Raw genomic sequence first — 17,863 nt, 5'->3', positions numbered from 1 at the left:
GGCTTTGCCATCCACTTGCTACATGCCCTTTAAGTGGATTTTCCTCTTGGGTAAAAAATTTCACCAGCACCTAGTAATACAGTGCATGGCATATAGTAGGTGCTCAACGAAAATATGTTTAAGGCTGACTGGACAATCTCTTAAGATGCCTGTGAGCTCTTCACACCCGATGAGTCTTGACAGGAAGAACCCTCCCCACTCTATCTGCTACCAGCTCCTTTGAAGAAAGCTCAGCAGGGACAAAGCTAAGGGAAACTCATTAGTCTGTCTCCTCTACCCCCCCATTTCCTTATCACTTAGGAATATGGGGCCCCCTCATGCTTCCATCAGTAAACAATTACTGTCATCCAAAACAACAAATCATTAACTAGGCTCTGGATTCTAGTCTAATAGATTTCCCAGATGGGTGGCTCTTGAAAAGCCACGTGTGAGCTAGCCTGTCTCCTCTCCAGACATTTACTGAGCACAGCCACAGGCCAAGCCCCCACTTGTGTGTATATATGGGGGAGACAAGGGCAAATCGGACACAATTTCCTCCTGTCTTCAAGGAGATCATACTGTGGTAGAGAGAAATGGAAAGTCTACAAATAACTAAAATACATCGAGGTCCAGCTCCACAGGGCAGAAAGGGGAAGTGGAGTTACTGCAACAGACTGTTTTAGCCTCAAGATGGGGGAAAGAAAAGATACGTTTTTTCATACTTAACCTCAACTTCTATTCCCTGCAGGCTGGGTGGGGGAATGTGTTTTTTCCCCTGTCTGACTAGGGACCTGAGACCACCGCTCTTCCCTCCCCCTTGGCCTCACCCTGCAGGAGCACATCCACCCCACATTCCTCCCACACCAGCTGATGCTATCTCCCTACACAGGTTTGGACCTGCAGCTCTTGGAAAGTCTTGCATCCTCCTGTCTGGGAAGTAGTCTGGGACCCACGGAAAGGTCAACCTCTTTTCCAGACAGGTAGGTCCCTCATGCCCACCTCAAGCACATTCCAGGACACACCCTTGGGCCTACCCTCCCTCCATCCCCACCTTTCTTAACTGCTGGCTCTGCTTCCCCTGAGAAGCCCAGGTTTGGCTGGGAGGAGGAAAGGCAGATACAATCGGAGGTGAGGCAGGGAGGGGCTCACAGAACTGGTGTTCCTACTGGTACTGTTTCCTGCCCTGATGGCTCCCTCACCCTCACTCACTCTGGGTGGGGAAGAGTCAGGTACAGACAAGATCCCAGTCCCTCATCCATTCACTGCTCTCTCTCCTCGGCAGCCCTCCACTTGGGTTTCATGCAAGGATACAGGAGCTGGTGGACCCCAGTGATGCTGGACAAATGGTGCATCTACAGCCCCAGAGGCAGAAGGCAGACAGCACACATGTGCTGAGCTGCAAGCTTGTTCCTGCAGGAAGGCTCCGGATTTGCCCCAAGGGGTGGTCACAGACGCAGCTCAAGCCCCTGGAATCTTTGCTCAGTGGCATGGGCACCCACCCCATATGCTCCAGAGACTACCTCACCCTGGATGTGGAGCAAGGTTTTTGCTTGGCAGCCGGGGAGGGTGCCTGACCCCAGAGTAACAAGATATGGAGGATCTAGGGGCCTCAGGCATTTCCCACCCATTTCTGTTGACAGGCAATTCCACAGCTCTCAGTTTAAGCTGGAGGCAGTCTTAGAGAGGCTAGAAGTACAAACCTTCTGCTGGTAACCCCACCTCTCTCCTCACAACCTCCAGCTGCCCTCTCACCAGAACTACTGAGGTGGGTACAGGTGAGGATGAGTAAATCAAATCGATGATCAATTCAAAGTGTTTATTTTTAAGTAGAAAGGGGGGAGAGAGTGACACAGAGGCAACTTTCAGCATCTTCTTTCCAGGCCATCACCCCCATGTGCTTCCCAACCCAAAGCACTGGCAGGAGGGGCCCCAGGACAGGAGGAGGGGCCAGATAGTCGCAAAGTCAGAGAGAGATCTGTACAGCCCTGGAGAGGTGGGATTCAGGGGTCCATCCCAGCTCCCTCGTCCTGGAACAGGATTAGAGCTCAGGGGCACAGGGCTCCCCAGTGGGCGAGGGCACCCGCAGCTCGGCATCATGCCTGACCACGGTGAAGAGCCCCACCACCGCCAGCAGAGCCATCACCATAACGGCGGAGCAGATGCTGAACATGTTGCGAGTGCCCGTTCTGCGATCGCTGTCATGGAGGACCAGAAGCCCCAGGCAGGCCAGTAAGTGCAGGGGCACCCGGAACCAGTTGAGGACACCAGCTTGCTCTGTCTCGGGGATCACTTTTCTCCGCAGGAAGCTCATGCTGGGAAAGTACAGCCCACAGGCCAATTCGATAAGGAGGAAGGCTATAAAGGACTCCACCGGACTCTCCTGGCCTGGGCTGGTAGAGAAGGTCAACATGAAGAGGGAGAAGACGACGATGAGGACAGCGAGGGAGACTAGGTGCATGGGCTGGAGGTGGTACCTCTTGGAGGTAGCGATGCGGTACAGAGAAGAGCCGAGCAGGCTGGCTGCCATGAAGCTGGAGAAGATGATGCCCAGCGGGGCCCCATGTGGGTCCAGCACAGGCGTCCAGAGGAAAACAAAGATGAAGATGACACTCTCAAACAGGGCCTGAATGGTGCCTAGCAGCAGCACACGACGGTCCGACAGGAGGCAGCGCAGGCCCCCAGCACAGGTCCTTGAGAAGGCACGCTGCCGATCGTAGTTCTCTCCCCAGTTATGAAGGGCCAAGGCCCCAGCCAGAGCCAAGAGAGGGATGGCAGCCACAAAGGGTGCTACAGGCCCCAGGCCCATCCAGCAGGCCACGGCCTCAGCTGCCACACCTGCCACTACAGCCATCACATGATTCCAGAAGGCAGCTCGGGCAAAGGTAGCCGGGATCCACTCTGCGGGGAAGTCATGCCGTTCCACATGCTCGTGGATGTACCAGGCCTCAAAGGCCGAGAAGAGCAGGGCTGTGGACAGCCCACCAAGTGCTCGGCCCACCAGCAGCACAAAGTAGTCCCGAGAGAGTTTGGTTAAGCAGCAGAGAGAGTAAGTGAGGGAGAAGAGGACACAAGACTTCTTGCGACCCAGCCAATCCACAAGGGAGGAGGCCACCAGTCCAAAGAGGACTGTGGAGGCAAGGCCGCAGACATAGAGGATGGCAATTTGTCCCTCCAGGAAGTGGTAATGTTGATAGAGTTTATAGAGGTAGGGGGCCTGGAGCCAGTCAGCTGCCAGGGCCAGGAAGTAGACTTGATAGAAATCCAGTTGAAACCGAAGGAAGGAGGGATTGCTGCAGGCTCTTCCAGAGGGCTTAGCCCGGCATCTTGACAGCTCCAACCCCAGGCAGGAGGCCAGGAGGACCACAAAGGCAAGGTAGGCAGTCACCAGCATGGCCGGCCCCCGGAAGACCTAGGGAGAGAAGGGGGCTTCAGAGTCACATCCATTGCCCGGATAGCGCTGTCAAGGGGCTGCGTGTCTAAGCAAAAGGCAGCTCCACCCAACCCCCGCTGCCACCTGCACTTCCCCACCCCTCAACTCCACTCCCCCGGAGCTCAGACCGGAGGGACCAGTTGGGTGGGTGGCAGGAGTGGCCCACCAGAGTGGTCTCCAAGGACACTGGGCGGCAGGGAAGGGGTGGGAGAGGGGAGAAGATTGAGCATTCGCCCCAGCCTTGCCTGGTATAGCAGAGAGGGAGTTCCTTCACTAATCCCAGCCCTGCAGTTAAGGGGCTGCTGCCCTCTCCCACAGTAGCTTATGCATACAATACTTCCTTCTGTTACCTCCCATCCTCTTTGGGGAGCCCGTTTTTGCCCTCAATGTCTCGTCATCTGTCCCGGGCATCCCTACCGCCCGCGCGGGCCTCTCGAGTTGCTTCTGGGTCACGCGCGTGCATCTCAGATTCTCTCTCCTGCAGGTCAGGGCACCCCCCTACACACACAATGCGCCCCCTAGTCCCCGCCCAGCGCCGCCACATCCGCTCGTGCCTCGCCCAGACACCATTTCACCTGCTGCCCCGGTCCGCGGGGACGCTCCGGACACGCCCGGCTCCAGGCCGCCCGGCCGCCCTGCCCGCTCTACCTCCGGCTCGGGTTCCCCCAGCGCGCCCGCCCCTCACAGCCTGCTTCCGGGAGCCTGGGAGCCCTCTGGCCGCAGCCATGATGGGTCCCGTCACGTGACGGGGGCGCGGCGCTCAAACCCCGCCCCTACTCCGCCCTCTTGCCCCAACCAGGGCGGACGCCTGCTGGGGCTCAACAGGAGGCGTTGGTGGTCGCTGCTCCGGGTTTGGCCCTGTCCGCTGCCCTCCCGTGACAGCCGCTCCTTCGACTCCGGGATACCTACGGGGCCCCCTGGAAGTAAAGACACATTTTCTGTCTCTTCCTCCGTGCCGTGGGATAGGGAGCGCAGCTGTGCCTGGGAAAATGCCAGCAGTACCGCAGAGCCGGGGCTTGAGCTTCTTGAGGAACATCGCCGCCCCAAGCCGAGACGGGCTCCTCGCTTCCCTCCTCTCCCAGAGTAGTGACCTCCAGGCCAGAAGTCAGTATGGCCCAGACACCTGAGGGAGGCAGTGTGGTGTAAAGGACTTGGACTCCGGTTTGCAGACGGCCAAGCCTCAAATCCCAACCCTGTGGCCTCGGGCAAGCCATATGACTTATCAGTGTCCCAGTTTCTTGGTCGACAGTCATAGGAGAGCAGCGCCCAAATCAAAAAGGCTAAAGTTCAGTGGCAGTTAAGGGTTAAGAATTTCAGCCTTGGAGCCGGATGCCCACCCTCTGCCACTTACCAGCTGTGTTACCTTGGAAAGGTTATTTAAACTCTTTCCAGCCTAGTAGTATCTCCTCAAAACCCTCCAATGGCTTCCCATCTCACAAAGCATAAAATCCAAAATCATTATAATGGCCTACAAAACCCTCTGTCCTCTGTTCCACTGCTACATCTCTGACCTTATCTCCTACCATTCTCCTTCCTAAGCCTTCTCCATCTATACTGTCTACCACCAGGGCCTTTGCACACTGTGCCCTGTAAAGTTCTGGTTCTTCTCCCAGATATCCACATGGTTCCCTCCCTCAGCCCCTGCAGTTCTGTCTTCAAGTGTCACCTTATCAGAGAGGCCTTCCTTGGCCAACCTGTTTGAAAAAACACCACCACCTCTGCCACAGTAATCTACCTGCTTCCCTACCAACTCTCTATTCTCCTTTGCTGCATTTTCTCCATAGCACTTAACACCATCTGGCACACTATATATTTTGCTTATTTACTATTTCTTCTCCCTACAGATTTTTATCTGTTTTGTTCACTTGTATTCCCAGTACTTAAAATGGTTAATGGTACATAAAAACATTCAATAAATATTTGATGAATAAATGAATGAATAAGTTAATACGTGTAAACTACTCTAAAAAGTGCTGGTCTTTATTAGCTGGTAACACTTATCAAACAGTTATTATGTACCTAAGTTCTGTCTTAAGAAGTCCTGGGCGGGCCAACTGCTGTAGATGAATTGTTTAGCTGTCACAACAACCCTTTAGGTAGTTACTATGATTATCCTTCAGAACTGGAAAGGTTAAGTAACATGACTAGAGTCACATGGTTAAGAGGTAGAGTCAGAACTGGGACCCAGATCTTTCCAGTTCCACACTCGTGATTTCTAAGAAGATTAAATGGGTTCACCCACCTGCACAGGTGATTAGCAAATGTTGGTTTTCTTTTCTTCGTATTTTATTTATTTATTTATTTATTTTTGGCTGTGTTGGGTCTTCTTTTCTGTGTGTGGACTTTCTCTAGTTGTGGCGAGCGGGGGCCTCTCACCGTCGCGGGCTCTCGTTGCGGAGCACAAGCTCCAGACGCGCAGGCTCAGCAGTTGTGGTTCACGGGCCTAGTTGCTTCGCGGCACGTGGGATCCTCCCAGACCAGGGCTCGAACCCGTGTCCCCTGCATTGGCAGGTAGATTCTCAATCACTTCGCCACCAGGGAAGCCCCTGTTGGTTTTCTTTATTCTAAAGTTTGGAGGGTAGAGGGTGGGAGAATCTGGAATTATAACTTGAGAAATACTTTCTTATGATAAAGTAAACAGATGAGATTTATATCCTACAAGTTCCAAGGTGCCTTTATCCCTAACTGGCAAACTTCTAGAGAGTAGAAAAGGTATTGGTTCCCATGCATTTGTCTAGAAACACGAAGACTCAAAAATCATGATTTCCCAAGGTCATTCAGTGAGTGAGGGCATGAGGGATCCAAATGGCCTTCTATTCTGATCCTGGACTGAAACCCCTTGAACTCCTGATACCCAGTCTCTCAGTTCCTGGTGGTCTTTTCTTTGAGGGAGGAGGTCATCCTGAATGAAGGCAGGGAGTGGGACAGGATGGCCTTACGTGCTTTGTCTTCTGTTTTCTAGGATGGAGGCCAGTGCTCTCCATTGTTGAGTTGCATTTTGCTAAGAAGCACCTGACAAAGAGAGACTTTAAGGAAGATTACATTATTTTGGATTACTTTTATTGTAGGACCTATTCAAAATATGTTAACTCTTTAAGGTTCCCCTGGCCCCTCGAAGCTGTGAAGCACAGCTGGGAAAGATCCTACACATGGGAAATGTGCCAGCTGAGCAGCAGGGGACTGAAGGGGATAAAGGACAGCCTGGGAGTGCAATTCCATCTCTAGGACACACTTCTAGTAGAGGGCAAGGAGGGCTGGGGTCTGTGTGTGGGGAGTCACAGGGGAAGTCTGGCTTTCAGGGCAGGTGGGGAGGATGCTCTGGGAATTACTAGGAACCATGCTTACCAGAGGAGCATCATTTAAAACTTCTATTATGAAAATGTTCAAACATACATAAAGGTAGAGAGCATAGTTCTATGAAACCCTATATACTTAATTCAACAATATTGATTTTTGTCCCTTTGTTTCTTCTCCTTCTTTCTTTCTTTTTTTGTTTGCAAAAATACTTAAAATTAAATACATCACTTCACTCCATACTTCAGTGTGCATCTCTAGGAAATACGGACCTTTTCTTACATAACCTCAAAGCCATTTTTCACATTTAACAAAATCAACACAGATTCCTTGGCATTGTAAGCACTCAGTTCATAATTAAATGTTTCCAACAGTCTAAAAATGTCTCTTTATAATTGGGTGGTCCCAATCAGGAACCAAGCAAGGTCTCCCCACCACCACCACCAGCCATTGACTAGTTGAAGAAATCCAGTCAGATCTCCTTTAGAATGTCCCACGTTCTGGATATGTTTTCTTACTTCCTTGTTGTGTCATTTAATTTGTTCCTCCACCCCCCCATATTTCTCATTAAATGGAGATTAGCTCTAGAGGTTTGATTAGAATCATGTTCAGTTTTTTTGTTTGTTTCTCTGTTTGGCTAGAGTCCTTCACAGGTGGTGCTGAGTGCTTCAGATTGCGTCATATCAGGAGGTACACGGCATGTGGTTGTGCCATTTTTAGCGATGCTAAGATTCATCAGTGGGGTCAGGTAGTGACAGCCTTATTCCTCCATTGTAAAGTTCTCCATCAACCACCATCCTTGGTTTCATCCATTGACGATTCTTGCTTTGACCAATTATTTCATTAGGGGTTGCAAAATGGTGATTTTTCTAATTCCATATTCCTTCTACATTAGCTGGAGTTCTTCTGTAAATAAGAAGTTTTCTCCACCACTTAGAGCTATTTGGCCACCCTGAAATATAAGTTACACAGGACAGGCAGCATAAATGCATAATTCTTTTTCTTTCTGGTTGCCATTTTCAGAATATGAAGTTGGGAGAAAAACTTCATTTTTTAAAAGTTTTGGGCTTAGAGCTGAGTAGGGATGGATGGCCTGGACAGTGGGCAGGGGAAGAAGGGTCTATTCTGGTAGCTCTGTCCAGCCCTCACTCACTCCAGGGCATGGGGTGTTTGGGGGACAGATAGACAATGGAGGACTTGGTGTCCTGGCCCTTGGGCAGCAATGAGATGGGCATGACATAGGCCTGGTGTGCAGGCAGCTGCAGGACCCAGAGAGAGAGAGAGAGAGAAAACCAGATTTGGGGGAGGCAGAAAGAGAGATAGGAATTGGAAAATAGCTGGACCCAGAAGACAGGAACAAAGACAGAAAGGGAAATAGAAATGGAAGAGATCGAGAATGACTTGCACCCAGAAGCAGAATAGGACAGAAAAGGAGAGAGGCAGGAGGTGAATCAAAAGACCAAGGAAGAGGAACTTCCCTGGTGGCGCAGTGGTTAAGAATCCACCTGCCAATGCAGGGGACGTGGGTTTGATCCCTAGTCCAGGAAGATCCCACATGCGGTGGAGCAACTAAGCCCATGTGCTGAAACTACTGAGCCTGCGCTCTAGAGCCTGATCTCAACTATTGAGCCTGAGCTCTAGAGCCCGAGACACAACTACTGAAGCCCCTCTGCCTAGAGCCCACGCACTGCAACGAAGAGTAGCCCCCGCTCTCCACAACTAGAGAAAGCCCACAACGAAGACCCAACGCAGCCAAAAATAAATAAATAAATAAATTTATTTTTAAAAGAAAAAAGGAAGAAAACAAGATTTTAAATTAGATGGGGAAAGGGAGGGACGAGTGGGGGAAACAGATGTAGAGACACAAGTTAGGTGAAGGCAGAAAGTCCAGGTGACAGAAAAAAGGAAACAGAAATGGAGAGAGTGGTGTAGAAAGCTAGAAGGAAGGATAAGCAGAAGGATAAACAGAGATAGAAAGGAAAGAACAAAGGGTTCCAGAGAAGGAGGCTGAGAAAAGGAAGATTGAAGCAGACCAGTGTCAGAGAACTTGGGGAATGTGGAGGGGTGCTTAGGGGCTCTCAGCTTAAGATCCAGTCCCACGCAGATGCCAGCGTCTATCACTTCCAGCTTCTTCTTGGCGGCTTCTCCAAACCCCCAGCCCCAGCCCCACCCCCGGGGACAAGGGACTTATGACTAGCTATGTGTGGATGGGATCACTGGGAACCGGAGTCAAGGGTTCCCAGCTTCCATCATGCCCCTGCCAGATGAGCATGGATGTAACAGATGGGATTATTGCTGGAAGATTGAGGTCAGGCGGCTGGGCGAGCACTCAGAGATTTGAGAGATAAGACATCCAGGTAGAGAGCACCAGGTTCCTAGAAGCAAAGGACCATGAAGGATGTCATGATATCCAAGGGGAGGGAGGAACCAAGAATTCTCTGCTCAGCCTCTTCTTCTGGTCCAAGAGCCATTGACCTTCCTTACCAGGCTCATGATGAGAGGTAAGGGATTCAGAGATTCTTGGATCATTTAGGGATATGGGTGGAGGTCCACAGGGCAAGAAATGTGGTCCCTGGACAAAGGATCCCCTGTCGCCTCTAGAGGAGGAATCCATCTTATCTATGCAAACTGCAGAGAAGATGAGCCAGGAAGGGTCTCCAGGGGAGGCTGACTAGAGGGGAACATGGCCAACTTGCTCACCTTCAGGGGCCGTGGGAGAGGCTCTGAGAAGAACACTTTCCATTCCAGAAGCTGCAGAAGAGGAGGTTCTGGAACCTGTGAGAGCATGCCCAGAAACTAGCTTCAAAGCAGATGTCCCGGGACTGAGGAGGAGGCCGGGGGATCTCAGCAGCCAGCCTCCTCTCCCTGCCTGGGTGAGGGGTCCAGCTGATCCTTCTCCATCCTCCAGAGCTTCTGCCTCCTCCCTGAGGAAGCAGCTGCAGAAGTGCCCTGGAAGATAGGCAATCTCTCAAGGGGCAACAGCCCAGCTAGACTATCAGACAGTGTCGAGAGGTGCGGTGTCCCCTGAAGCAACAGCTGCAGTGGCCGGCAGAGACTGGAGGTCCCTGGGCAGCCCCCCGGCCACGGCCACAGCTGTCACTGCAGCCCAAGCAGGAGCTGGAACAGGCAGCTTGACCCCTGGAGCAAGGGTACATGGGGCAGGCAGAGGGGTGGCAGCAGGTCAGATGCGGAGCAGAGCAGGGGCTGCAGGAGCTGAGGGGACAAGTCGAGGGGGGACAGGCAGGGCAGGGAGGGCAGGGGCACGCACAGGGTGGGCCAGGGAGGCCGGGACAGGAGGGGCACGGAGCTGCGCAATAGGGATAGGTAGTGCAGGAGCAGGTGGGAGGGGGACAGCCAGGGCAGGGGCAGGCACAGGCAGAGGGCGGGCAGGACAGACAAGGGGAGGCAGCCGGTGGGCCGTGCCCGGAGGGTGGAGGGGGATGTTGGTGGCTGGGCTTCTTGTTCCGAGGCCCCAAACGTAGGCCCAGAGAGAAGTCCATTCAGCTGCAGAAGCGGCCAGGCTGGGGGGTTGGGTGAAGGGGAGGGCAGGGGTGGGGTCAGAGGGGGGACAGTGGGGAGCAGGGGTGTGGGCAGGATTAAGCCTAAGCCACTGCTGAGCCTCTCTGAGCCTGCAGCAGCTCAGACTTCCCCAGCTAGCCCTCCACTTCCCGGCCTGCCTGCTCCCCTCCCCTCCACTGAGAACCCACCAAGGGCACCAGACCAGAGCACGTCTGTCCTCCAAATAGCATGTGCACTTTCATGCCTCCAGTCCTTTGTTTCCACTCTTCCTCCTGCTCCCAGTGCCCTTTCTCTTTTCTCCACCTGGCGAGGTCCCATCATCTCTGAAGTCTTCCCCTTTATTCAATCAAAAAGTATTTCTGGGCTTCCCCGGTGGCGCAGTGGTAGAGAGTCCGCCTGCCGATGCAGGGGACACAGGTTCGTGCCCCGGTCTGGGAAGATCCCACATGCTGCGGAGTGGCTGGGCCCGTGAGCCATGGCCACTGAGCCTGCTCGTCCGGAGCCTGTGCTCCGCAACGGGAGAGGCCACAACAGTGAGAGGCCCGCGTACCTAAAAAAAAAAAAAAAAAAAGTATTTCTTGGGGACTTCCCTGGTGGCACAGTGGTTAAGAATCCGCCTGCCAATGCAGGGGACACGGGTTCGAGCCCTGGTCCGGGAAGATCCCACGTGCCGCGGAGCAACCAAGCCCATGCACCACAACTACTGAGCCTGCGCTCTAGAGCCTGAGGACCACAACTACTGAAGCCCGCGCGCATAGAGCCCATGCTCTGCAACAAGAGAAGCCACCACAATGAGAAGCCCGCGCACTGCAACGAAGACCCAATGCAGCCAAAAATAAATAAATAAATTAATTAATTAAAAAAAAGTATTTCCTGAGCTCCAGGCACCTGACACCTGCCCATCACTCTCCAGCCCTGAAGGCCAGAACGGCTGCTTCAGGCTCCCATATTGTCCCTAGAGGAGACATAGGGAAGCAGCAACAGCACCAGCAGATGCTCTGAGACTCTGAGACTGAGCCAGCGATGTTGGTGGGAGCTGGCAGGGGAGGGAGGAAGCCTAGGTTCTGGGAGTTTCCTGCCAGGGCAAATCCCAGGTGTGAGGGTTGGGGGAGGGGCTGGCTGTCTCTGGGAGCCTGACAACCAGCCTGGACAATTATTATCTGAGGGCCTGTCATGCAGCAGGCACTGGCCATGGGACAGAGCAAGACAGCTTACTTTAAAGTGAGGGGTGGGTCAGGGTGGAGACAAAAACCAAACAGGTAAACAAACAAATACATTAGCTTATTTCAGAGCATGGCAATGGCTATGAAAAAAAACAGGGTGAAAAAAAAAACCAGGGTGATGTGATGACTCAGAGAGGTGGATCCTTCAGGAGGGGCAGCTAGACAGCCCCCAAACAGTCAGCTATGATGGCCCTTAAGGGTTTGGGAGGAGATAAAAGCACTGGCAGGAACTTCCCTGGTGGTCCAGTGGTTAAGACCCTGAGTTTCCATCCTGCATGCCACATGGCCAAAAAAAAAAAAAAAGTGCTGGCCAACCAGGGGAGAGCTGCTTGAGGCTGAATGGAACCCAGGTGGCTGGACTACAAAGAAAACTAAAGCTGAGAAGGGTATAAGGAGGGCTGGAGGTTGCAATAGAAAATTCAGTGGTCAGGGAAAGTACCAGTGAGAAGTGACATTTTAGCAAGGACCTGAAGAAAGTGAGGGAGAGAGCCATGGAGACAGCTAGTGGAAGAACATTCCAGAGAGGGGGGATAGCAAGTGCAAAGAGCAAAACGGAGAGTCATATGGCACAGGCAGAGAGCCAGGTAGAGGGCCTGGGAGCCACGGCAGTGACTTGGATCTTATTCCAAGGAAAAGAGAAAAACACTGAGAGTTTTAGGTAAGAAAGGTGTATGAGTCTTCTTGATCCTACACCTGCCCCTGGTTAGAACATTCTGCTTCCTGTGTAACTGATACAACCATTTTGGAAAACAGTTTGGCATTATCTGGTAAAAATTGAGATTTCCTGTACGTACACTTTGACTCTTACTTCTATGGCCTAGAAAAACTCTTCCATGTATGTACTGGGAAACACACACAAGAATGTTCTTGGGCTTCCCTGGTGGCGCAGTGGTAGAGAGTCCGCCTGCCGATGCAGGGGACACGGGTTCGTGCCCCGGTCCGGGAAGATCCCACATGCTGCGGAGCGGCTGGGCCCGTGAGCCATGGCCGCTGAGCCTGCGTGTCTGGAGCCTGTGCTCTGCAGTGGGAGAAGCCACAACAGTGAGAGGCCTGCGTACCACAAAAAAAAAAAAAAAGAATGTTCTTAGTGGCATTATGATAGCCCAGACTGGAAACAACTCAAACTTTCACCAACAGTAGAATAAAAAAATTAATTGCGGTATATTCAAGCAACTGAATGCTCTGTAACAATAAAAAAAGACAGTTATGTGCAACAATTTGGATCTCTCTCACAAACAAGAAGTTGAGCAAAATAAGTAAGACACAAAAGGGTAATACAGTGTCATTCCGTTTATATAAACCTCAAAAACAGGCAAAATTAAGTAATATTGATTAGGGATGCATACATAGGTGCTAATACTATAAAGAAAGAGAAGGAAATAATTATCACAAAAGTCAGGATGGTGGTTACTTCTTAAGGGAGGGAGGGGATGATGGGAGAGTCACATGGGAACTTCTGGAGCAGGAAGTACTCTATTTCTTGACCTGGATGCCAGCTGAGTAGGTATTCACTTTATTCCGATTTATTCTGTACACTGTTCATAATATATTTCTTTACTCTTTCAGGAAGAGAAAATAGAAGTACTGTTTCTTTCTCTACTCCATGCCGCCTCGTTCAAATCATTACACTGAAGTTAGATACTGCCTAGTTCATATACCTATCTTTCCCACCAGACCTTGAGTCAGCAACCTTCCCTGTCACTGGTCTGGCACCTGTCTGGGCCTGGCCTACAGCAGATGCTCAATAACTGTTTTCTGAATTGGATTGAACTGAACTGATTTTTCCAAGTCTCTCATCTCATGGAGGGGTGGGCAGCTGCAGAAGAGGAGGAAGCCTGTCGTGGTGAAGAGACCTCAGGACCACCAAGACCTAGGTTCCCATGTGATATTGGGCAAGCTGCTTAACCTCTCTGGTTCTCAGCTCCCTCCCCTGTGATGGGGTTGATAACAACTGCTACTTCTCTGGACTGCTTTGTGGATTAAATGAGTAATGTATATGCCTAGCACAACGCCTGGCACATAGAGATGGTCAACGAAGGATAGCCTCCCAACGCCCTCTCCCCAGCCTCACATCTTTTCTTCGAAGGGGTTCACTAGAAAGGGCAGCCAGACATCAAATATGGTCCCAGAAAGTGGGCCCACATCCTCAGGGCCCCTCAGGGCTAAGGCGGAGATGTAGTCTGGAGGAGAGCTGGCAGACAGGGAGATCCCACTGTAAGTGAAGAGAACCCAGGCTGTTGGTGGGAGCTGGCAGAGGAGGTAGGACACCAGGGTTCTGGGAGTTTCCATCCAGGGGAAGTCCCAGGTGTGGGTGCAGGGGTGCCAGGCCCGCCCCACCCAACACCCTGGCCCCAGGGCATGTGGGCACAGGGAGGAAAATGGGTCAGAGCAGGGCTGGAACTTAACCCCATTGGTCCCATGACCTCTTTGCCAACTCTGGAGGAGGCATGGCCACAAGAAGCCTGCTCCCTCCCCAAAGGACCCTCCATCCCTTTTCTTCAGAAGGGAAGAAGCTTGGAACCTTGGTGTCTGGGCAGGAGGAGCTGGAAGCCCCCCAGTGGACAGAGGAGAGATAACCCCATAACCCGGGATGGAGGCTCTGTACAAAACAGACTGCTGCACCCACCCACACCGGGACTGGCAGCCACCTGGAGCGCTCAGCTCACAAACACGGGGCAACTGTGGAAGCAGACATGCTCCTCATTCCAGGGAGTGGAACAGGTCAGGGCTGGATCCCAGAGAGGGAGGGTGCACGGTCAAACAGATCAGAGTAGAAGGGTTTCTATCTGGTGAGGCTCCAGCCAGGCAAACTCAGGAATCCTTCACCCTGAGGGATTTGCCAACAATGTCCGGCCTTGTTTTCTCTATGTAATCTCGGGCCTAAGCCTGCAGATTCCTCCTCCCTATCTGTGCCTCTGTTTCCCTTTCTGGAGGAAGAGATGAAGGAATGGGTGGAATCATTCCAAGGCAGGATCACCAGGTGTCCCAGGGTCCTGCTCTGGCCATTAGGAGGTGCTTACCATCCCTCCCTTGTAGCATATCAAAGTCCAGGTGAGGAGCAGGTATGGAGGGACCTTCTTCTTTCTGGGGGAGCAGGGTGGCTGGGAGCCAGGACCCTGATTCCAGGGCCTTTGCACATACTCTTCTGCTGCCCTCCCTTCTCTCTACTCCCCCCCACACACCCTCGCAAAAGTCTTTTCTGATCTCCTTGGCTGGGGGAAAAAACTCTTCTACTATCCATTCTCACAGCACCTTATACCTCTCCACGCTGGTTGTCACTTGCAATTTCGTGGGTGATTTGTTTCATGTCTGACTCCTCTACCAGACTATAAGCGCAAGGGCAGAGACCATACCCAGGGCCTAGCACAGTGCTTGGCATATAGCGGATGCTTAATAAAGATTTGCTGAATTCATGAATGGTGCATGTTCAGGGAAGAAATTCCTAGAGTTGTTTAGGCCAGTCCTAAAATCCTGTGTTTCAAAATCAAGGCCTTATTCTATGTGGGGATCTGGACAGCTCTGAGGCTGGTAAGGATCTTCCACACACAAACTCATCCACCAGGAGAACCAACAAACTGGCAAGCAGCAACATAGGCCTGATACAAGGGGTGAAACTGAGCAAGCACCCAGGGCAAGGCTGGCACCAGCCTCGGCACAGAGCAGGCCTAGGGGGAGGAGGTGGGAGAGGAGGGGAGGAAGGGAAAGAAGACACATGTTGTTACATGTTTTCATCACGCTCTCCCTGGGTGCCCCTGGTCTCCAAGCCCCGATGGCACTTCTGTGCCTTAATGATGTCCTTGGGGGTTGTAACATAGCTCCCCCCACCTCCCAAAGACACCTGCCAGCCACCTCTGAGTGTGGCCTAAGACATCCCCCAGTACCAGACTGGGCATGGGGAAATTGCCTGTTCAGTGTCTTGATGCTGATGGGGAGTGGGCAAGGGTGAAAATTAGGGGCGGGCAATATGGTAAATCAGGGCAGCTGGGACAGATGTGTGGATCCTTTTCCTCTCCTCACAATCTCTCCTTTTGGCCTTTGTGACGAAGGGAGCAAAGGAAGCCTGGTCCTAGGGCCCCCAAGATATCATTTTCTCCAAGTTGCCAGGGTGACCAAGTGGAGCAACCACAAACAGAGCAAAGCCTAGAACTGGGGATGACCCAAGAGAAAGAGAAATGAGGGGAGCTCTCTCTACCAGTTTCCAGAGTGGGAGACCCTCTTCTCCAGCTTCCTCCGAGAATCCTTGGACAAAGCACAGGTGGCAATGCAAGATGGAGAGAAGAATCTGAACCCCTCACAATGCCCCTCTTTGCCTGTTTGGTTTGACTTCCAAACCGCTGCAGCCCACAGACCCCAGTCATTGGGTCCTGGGGAGAGGCGGGGGCGGAGGCGAGGCAATCCCGAGGGGAGGGGCCGGCACAGGGCGGGTCTTCCTGGGCATCGCCCCCTGGCTGCTGTCGTTGGCTGGGGACCGTAGAGGCTGCCAGAAGGGCGGAGCCACAGTTACCAAGACAGATGGACAGACAAACACCCACCAGAGACAAAGACAGAGGCAGACAGACAGACAAACCAAGACAAAGAGGAAGGCAGAGACAGATGGAATTCCAGACCCACTCTCTCTTTCCAGGCTACCCAAGAGTTTTGTCCCCCGTTAGCTTCCCTGGCCCCGTTTGCTACGCCGGCTGCATAGTCTCAGAGCTCTAGCTCTGGGGGACCAGACCCTGAGCCCCTCTAAGAAGGAGAAGGGGAAGAGTTGAGAAAGGGCTACCCAGCAGGGAGAGCGTTCCAGGGGTGGGTGGTGCCTGGTTCTGTGTCAGGATGCCCGGCCAGGGAGGGAGTGGTGCCCTCACCCGGTTCATGAGGACAGGAGACTCATTCACTGTAAACCAAGTACAGATGTGCTGGGAGAGGGAAGGGGAATTAGGGCCACACTCACAAACCGCAGCTGGGCCCGCCCTCCTTCCGCCAGCTACCACCACCACCAGGGCAGGAGGGGTTAACTTTGCAGGCTCCTGACAGGATCCCTGCCACAAAGGCTGAGTGCCATCCCACCCCAGCCTGGACGCCTGGGTCCAACTCTCCGACACCCGCCCCTCTCACACTGCTGAGAGCTGCTCTCAGGGTAACCAAGCAAAGTCAACAGCAGCCAGGCCACCTGGGGACGGGACCCTGGAGTACCTATTCCCGGCTCTTCCCACCCCTAGTGTGAAAGGGAGGGCCTTATCTGCACCCCATCAACGGCTCCTGTTCTCCTGAGAGAGCCACAGCAGGCCCCCTCTTTCCTCTCCCCTTCACCTGACTCTGGCTACCAGAAGTGGCCTTTCCCTTTCCCCGGAGGGAGGATACTTGGTCCCTAGGGTGGCGGTGAGGACAGAGCAGGGAAATGTGACGTGACCAAGAGTCAGTGTCGCCAGTGCTGGCCACCCCAGAACTGTCGCTGGGGGAAGGTCCCTTGGGTGCATCTCTCCAGCCGAGTCCAGCCCCCACTGCTACTGCTGCCCTTCTGCACTTTCTCTCTCCCTCCCTAGTTCCTGTAGGAGTGCTGGAGCTCCATGTATAGAGCTTGGACTCTTCTCTTGCTCTGTCCTCAGTAGAATGGACGCTGACACCCCGGGGTTCCTACTCTAGGACTGAGAGTCTGTGGTGGTCACACTGAAGTCAGAGAAATGTCCCCATCAGACCCTGACACTGACACTGGGTGCACGTGCCTGCACACACACACACACACACACACACAGGGCTAGAGTCAACAACATCCGTGGTGCATCCACCAGGTAGGCAGGCAGGCAGGCTCTAGGTAAGGCAGACACCCCCCCCCGCCCCCGCCTTGGGCTTTCCCCCTCACACCCAGCCCCAGGCTCCCTCCACTCTCAGCTACAGTTCCCCTTGCCCTCCACCCCAGCCTAAAGGTAGGCAGCCAGGGACCCAGGAGCCCTAGCCCCAGCTTACTCAAGGCAGGGTGACAGGGAAGAGGTCCTGAAGCCCAGGACTTAGCATCCGCACAACCTCCACTAGTTCAACCAGTTTGCTCTTGGGACCAAAGGACTGGCTGGGGTAGGCAAGCGGAAGTGGAGCCTACTTTGACCTGCAGGTGAAGGCTAAGCAAAGGGTAAAGACAGTGGCATCTGCTCTGGCATATCCCTGTGCGGTCACTCCACCCCTTGGGGGTACGTGGATATAGCCCCCCACTGCCTACCCTGAGGAGGTACGGAAACTGGCCTCCGTGAACCACAGCCCGGCCAGAGGACTCAACCAGTCCCCCCAAATGGCAGGAAGGGGAAAAGTGCCAGAGAGAAAGGGTGGCATCATGGGCCCAGGACACTGACCTCTTCTGCCAGCCTTGCCCGGCCTCCCGGGGACGGAGCCAAGGAAGCCCAGCAAATGGGCGGGGCAGAGACCCAGGCGTCCTGGCCCGCCCCGC

The 17,863-nt window shown here is 53.2% G+C and overlaps 2 protein-coding genes across 5 annotated transcripts; both read right to left on the bottom strand.

The window, feature by feature from the left end:
* Positions 1-1,780: 1,780 nt before the first annotated feature.
* On the bottom strand, positions 1,781-3,902 carry MFSD5 (major facilitator superfamily domain containing 5). Its single transcript, XM_082635596.1, has 2 exons — positions 3,827-3,902; positions 1,781-3,388 (listed from the first exon to the last, which is right to left on the bottom strand). The coding sequence occupies exon 2, from the start codon at positions 3,368-3,370 to the stop codon at positions 2,018-2,020; it is 1,353 nt and encodes a 450-aa protein (XP_082491722.1). The 5' UTR covers positions 3,371-3,388; positions 3,827-3,902; the 3' UTR covers positions 1,781-2,017.
* Positions 3,903-6,523: 2,621 nt separating this feature from the next.
* LOC309812020 (uncharacterized protein) lies at positions 6,524-17,815 on the bottom strand. 4 transcript variants are annotated; one of them, XR_014295279.1, is made up of 3 exons: positions 10,411-12,168; positions 9,404-9,652; positions 8,488-9,078 (listed from the first exon to the last, which is right to left on the bottom strand). XR_014295279.1 is itself a non-coding variant. In XM_082635422.1 (3 exons), the coding sequence occupies exon 2, from the start codon at positions 10,201-10,203 to the stop codon at positions 9,691-9,693; it is 513 nt and encodes a 170-aa protein (XP_082491548.1). In that variant the 5' UTR covers positions 10,204-10,772; positions 17,392-17,815; the 3' UTR covers positions 8,488-9,078; positions 9,404-9,690. The 4 variants fall into 4 exon arrangements, 3 of the variants coding, with proteins under 3 accessions (XP_082491547.1, XP_082491548.1, XP_082491549.1); XM_082635422.1 differs by adding an exon at positions 17,392-17,815 and having other exon boundaries at positions 9,404-10,772; XM_082635423.1 differs by adding an exon at positions 12,254-12,278 and having other exon boundaries at positions 9,404-10,772.
* Between the last annotated feature and the right edge of the window lie 48 nt (positions 17,816-17,863).

The sequence above is a fragment of the Mesoplodon mirus genome (genome assembly GCF_964341445.2).
Source record: "Mesoplodon mirus genome assembly, chromosome: 11".
Classification (NCBI taxonomy): Eukaryota; Metazoa; Chordata; class Mammalia; order Artiodactyla; family Ziphiidae; genus Mesoplodon; species Mesoplodon mirus.
The sequence above is the reverse complement of the archived record's forward strand: the minus strand, read 5'-3'. Positions and strand labels throughout refer to the sequence as shown.

Excerpts from the sequence above, each read along its gene's own strand:
- MFSD5 (XM_082635596.1), bottom strand. The coding sequence starts at position 3,370 with ATGCTGGTGACTGCCTACCTTGCCTTTGTGGTCCTCCTGGCCTCCTGC.
- LOC309812020 (XM_082635422.1), bottom strand. The coding sequence starts at position 10,203 with ATGGACTTCTCTCTGGGCCTACGTTTGGGGCCTCGGAACAAGAAGCCC.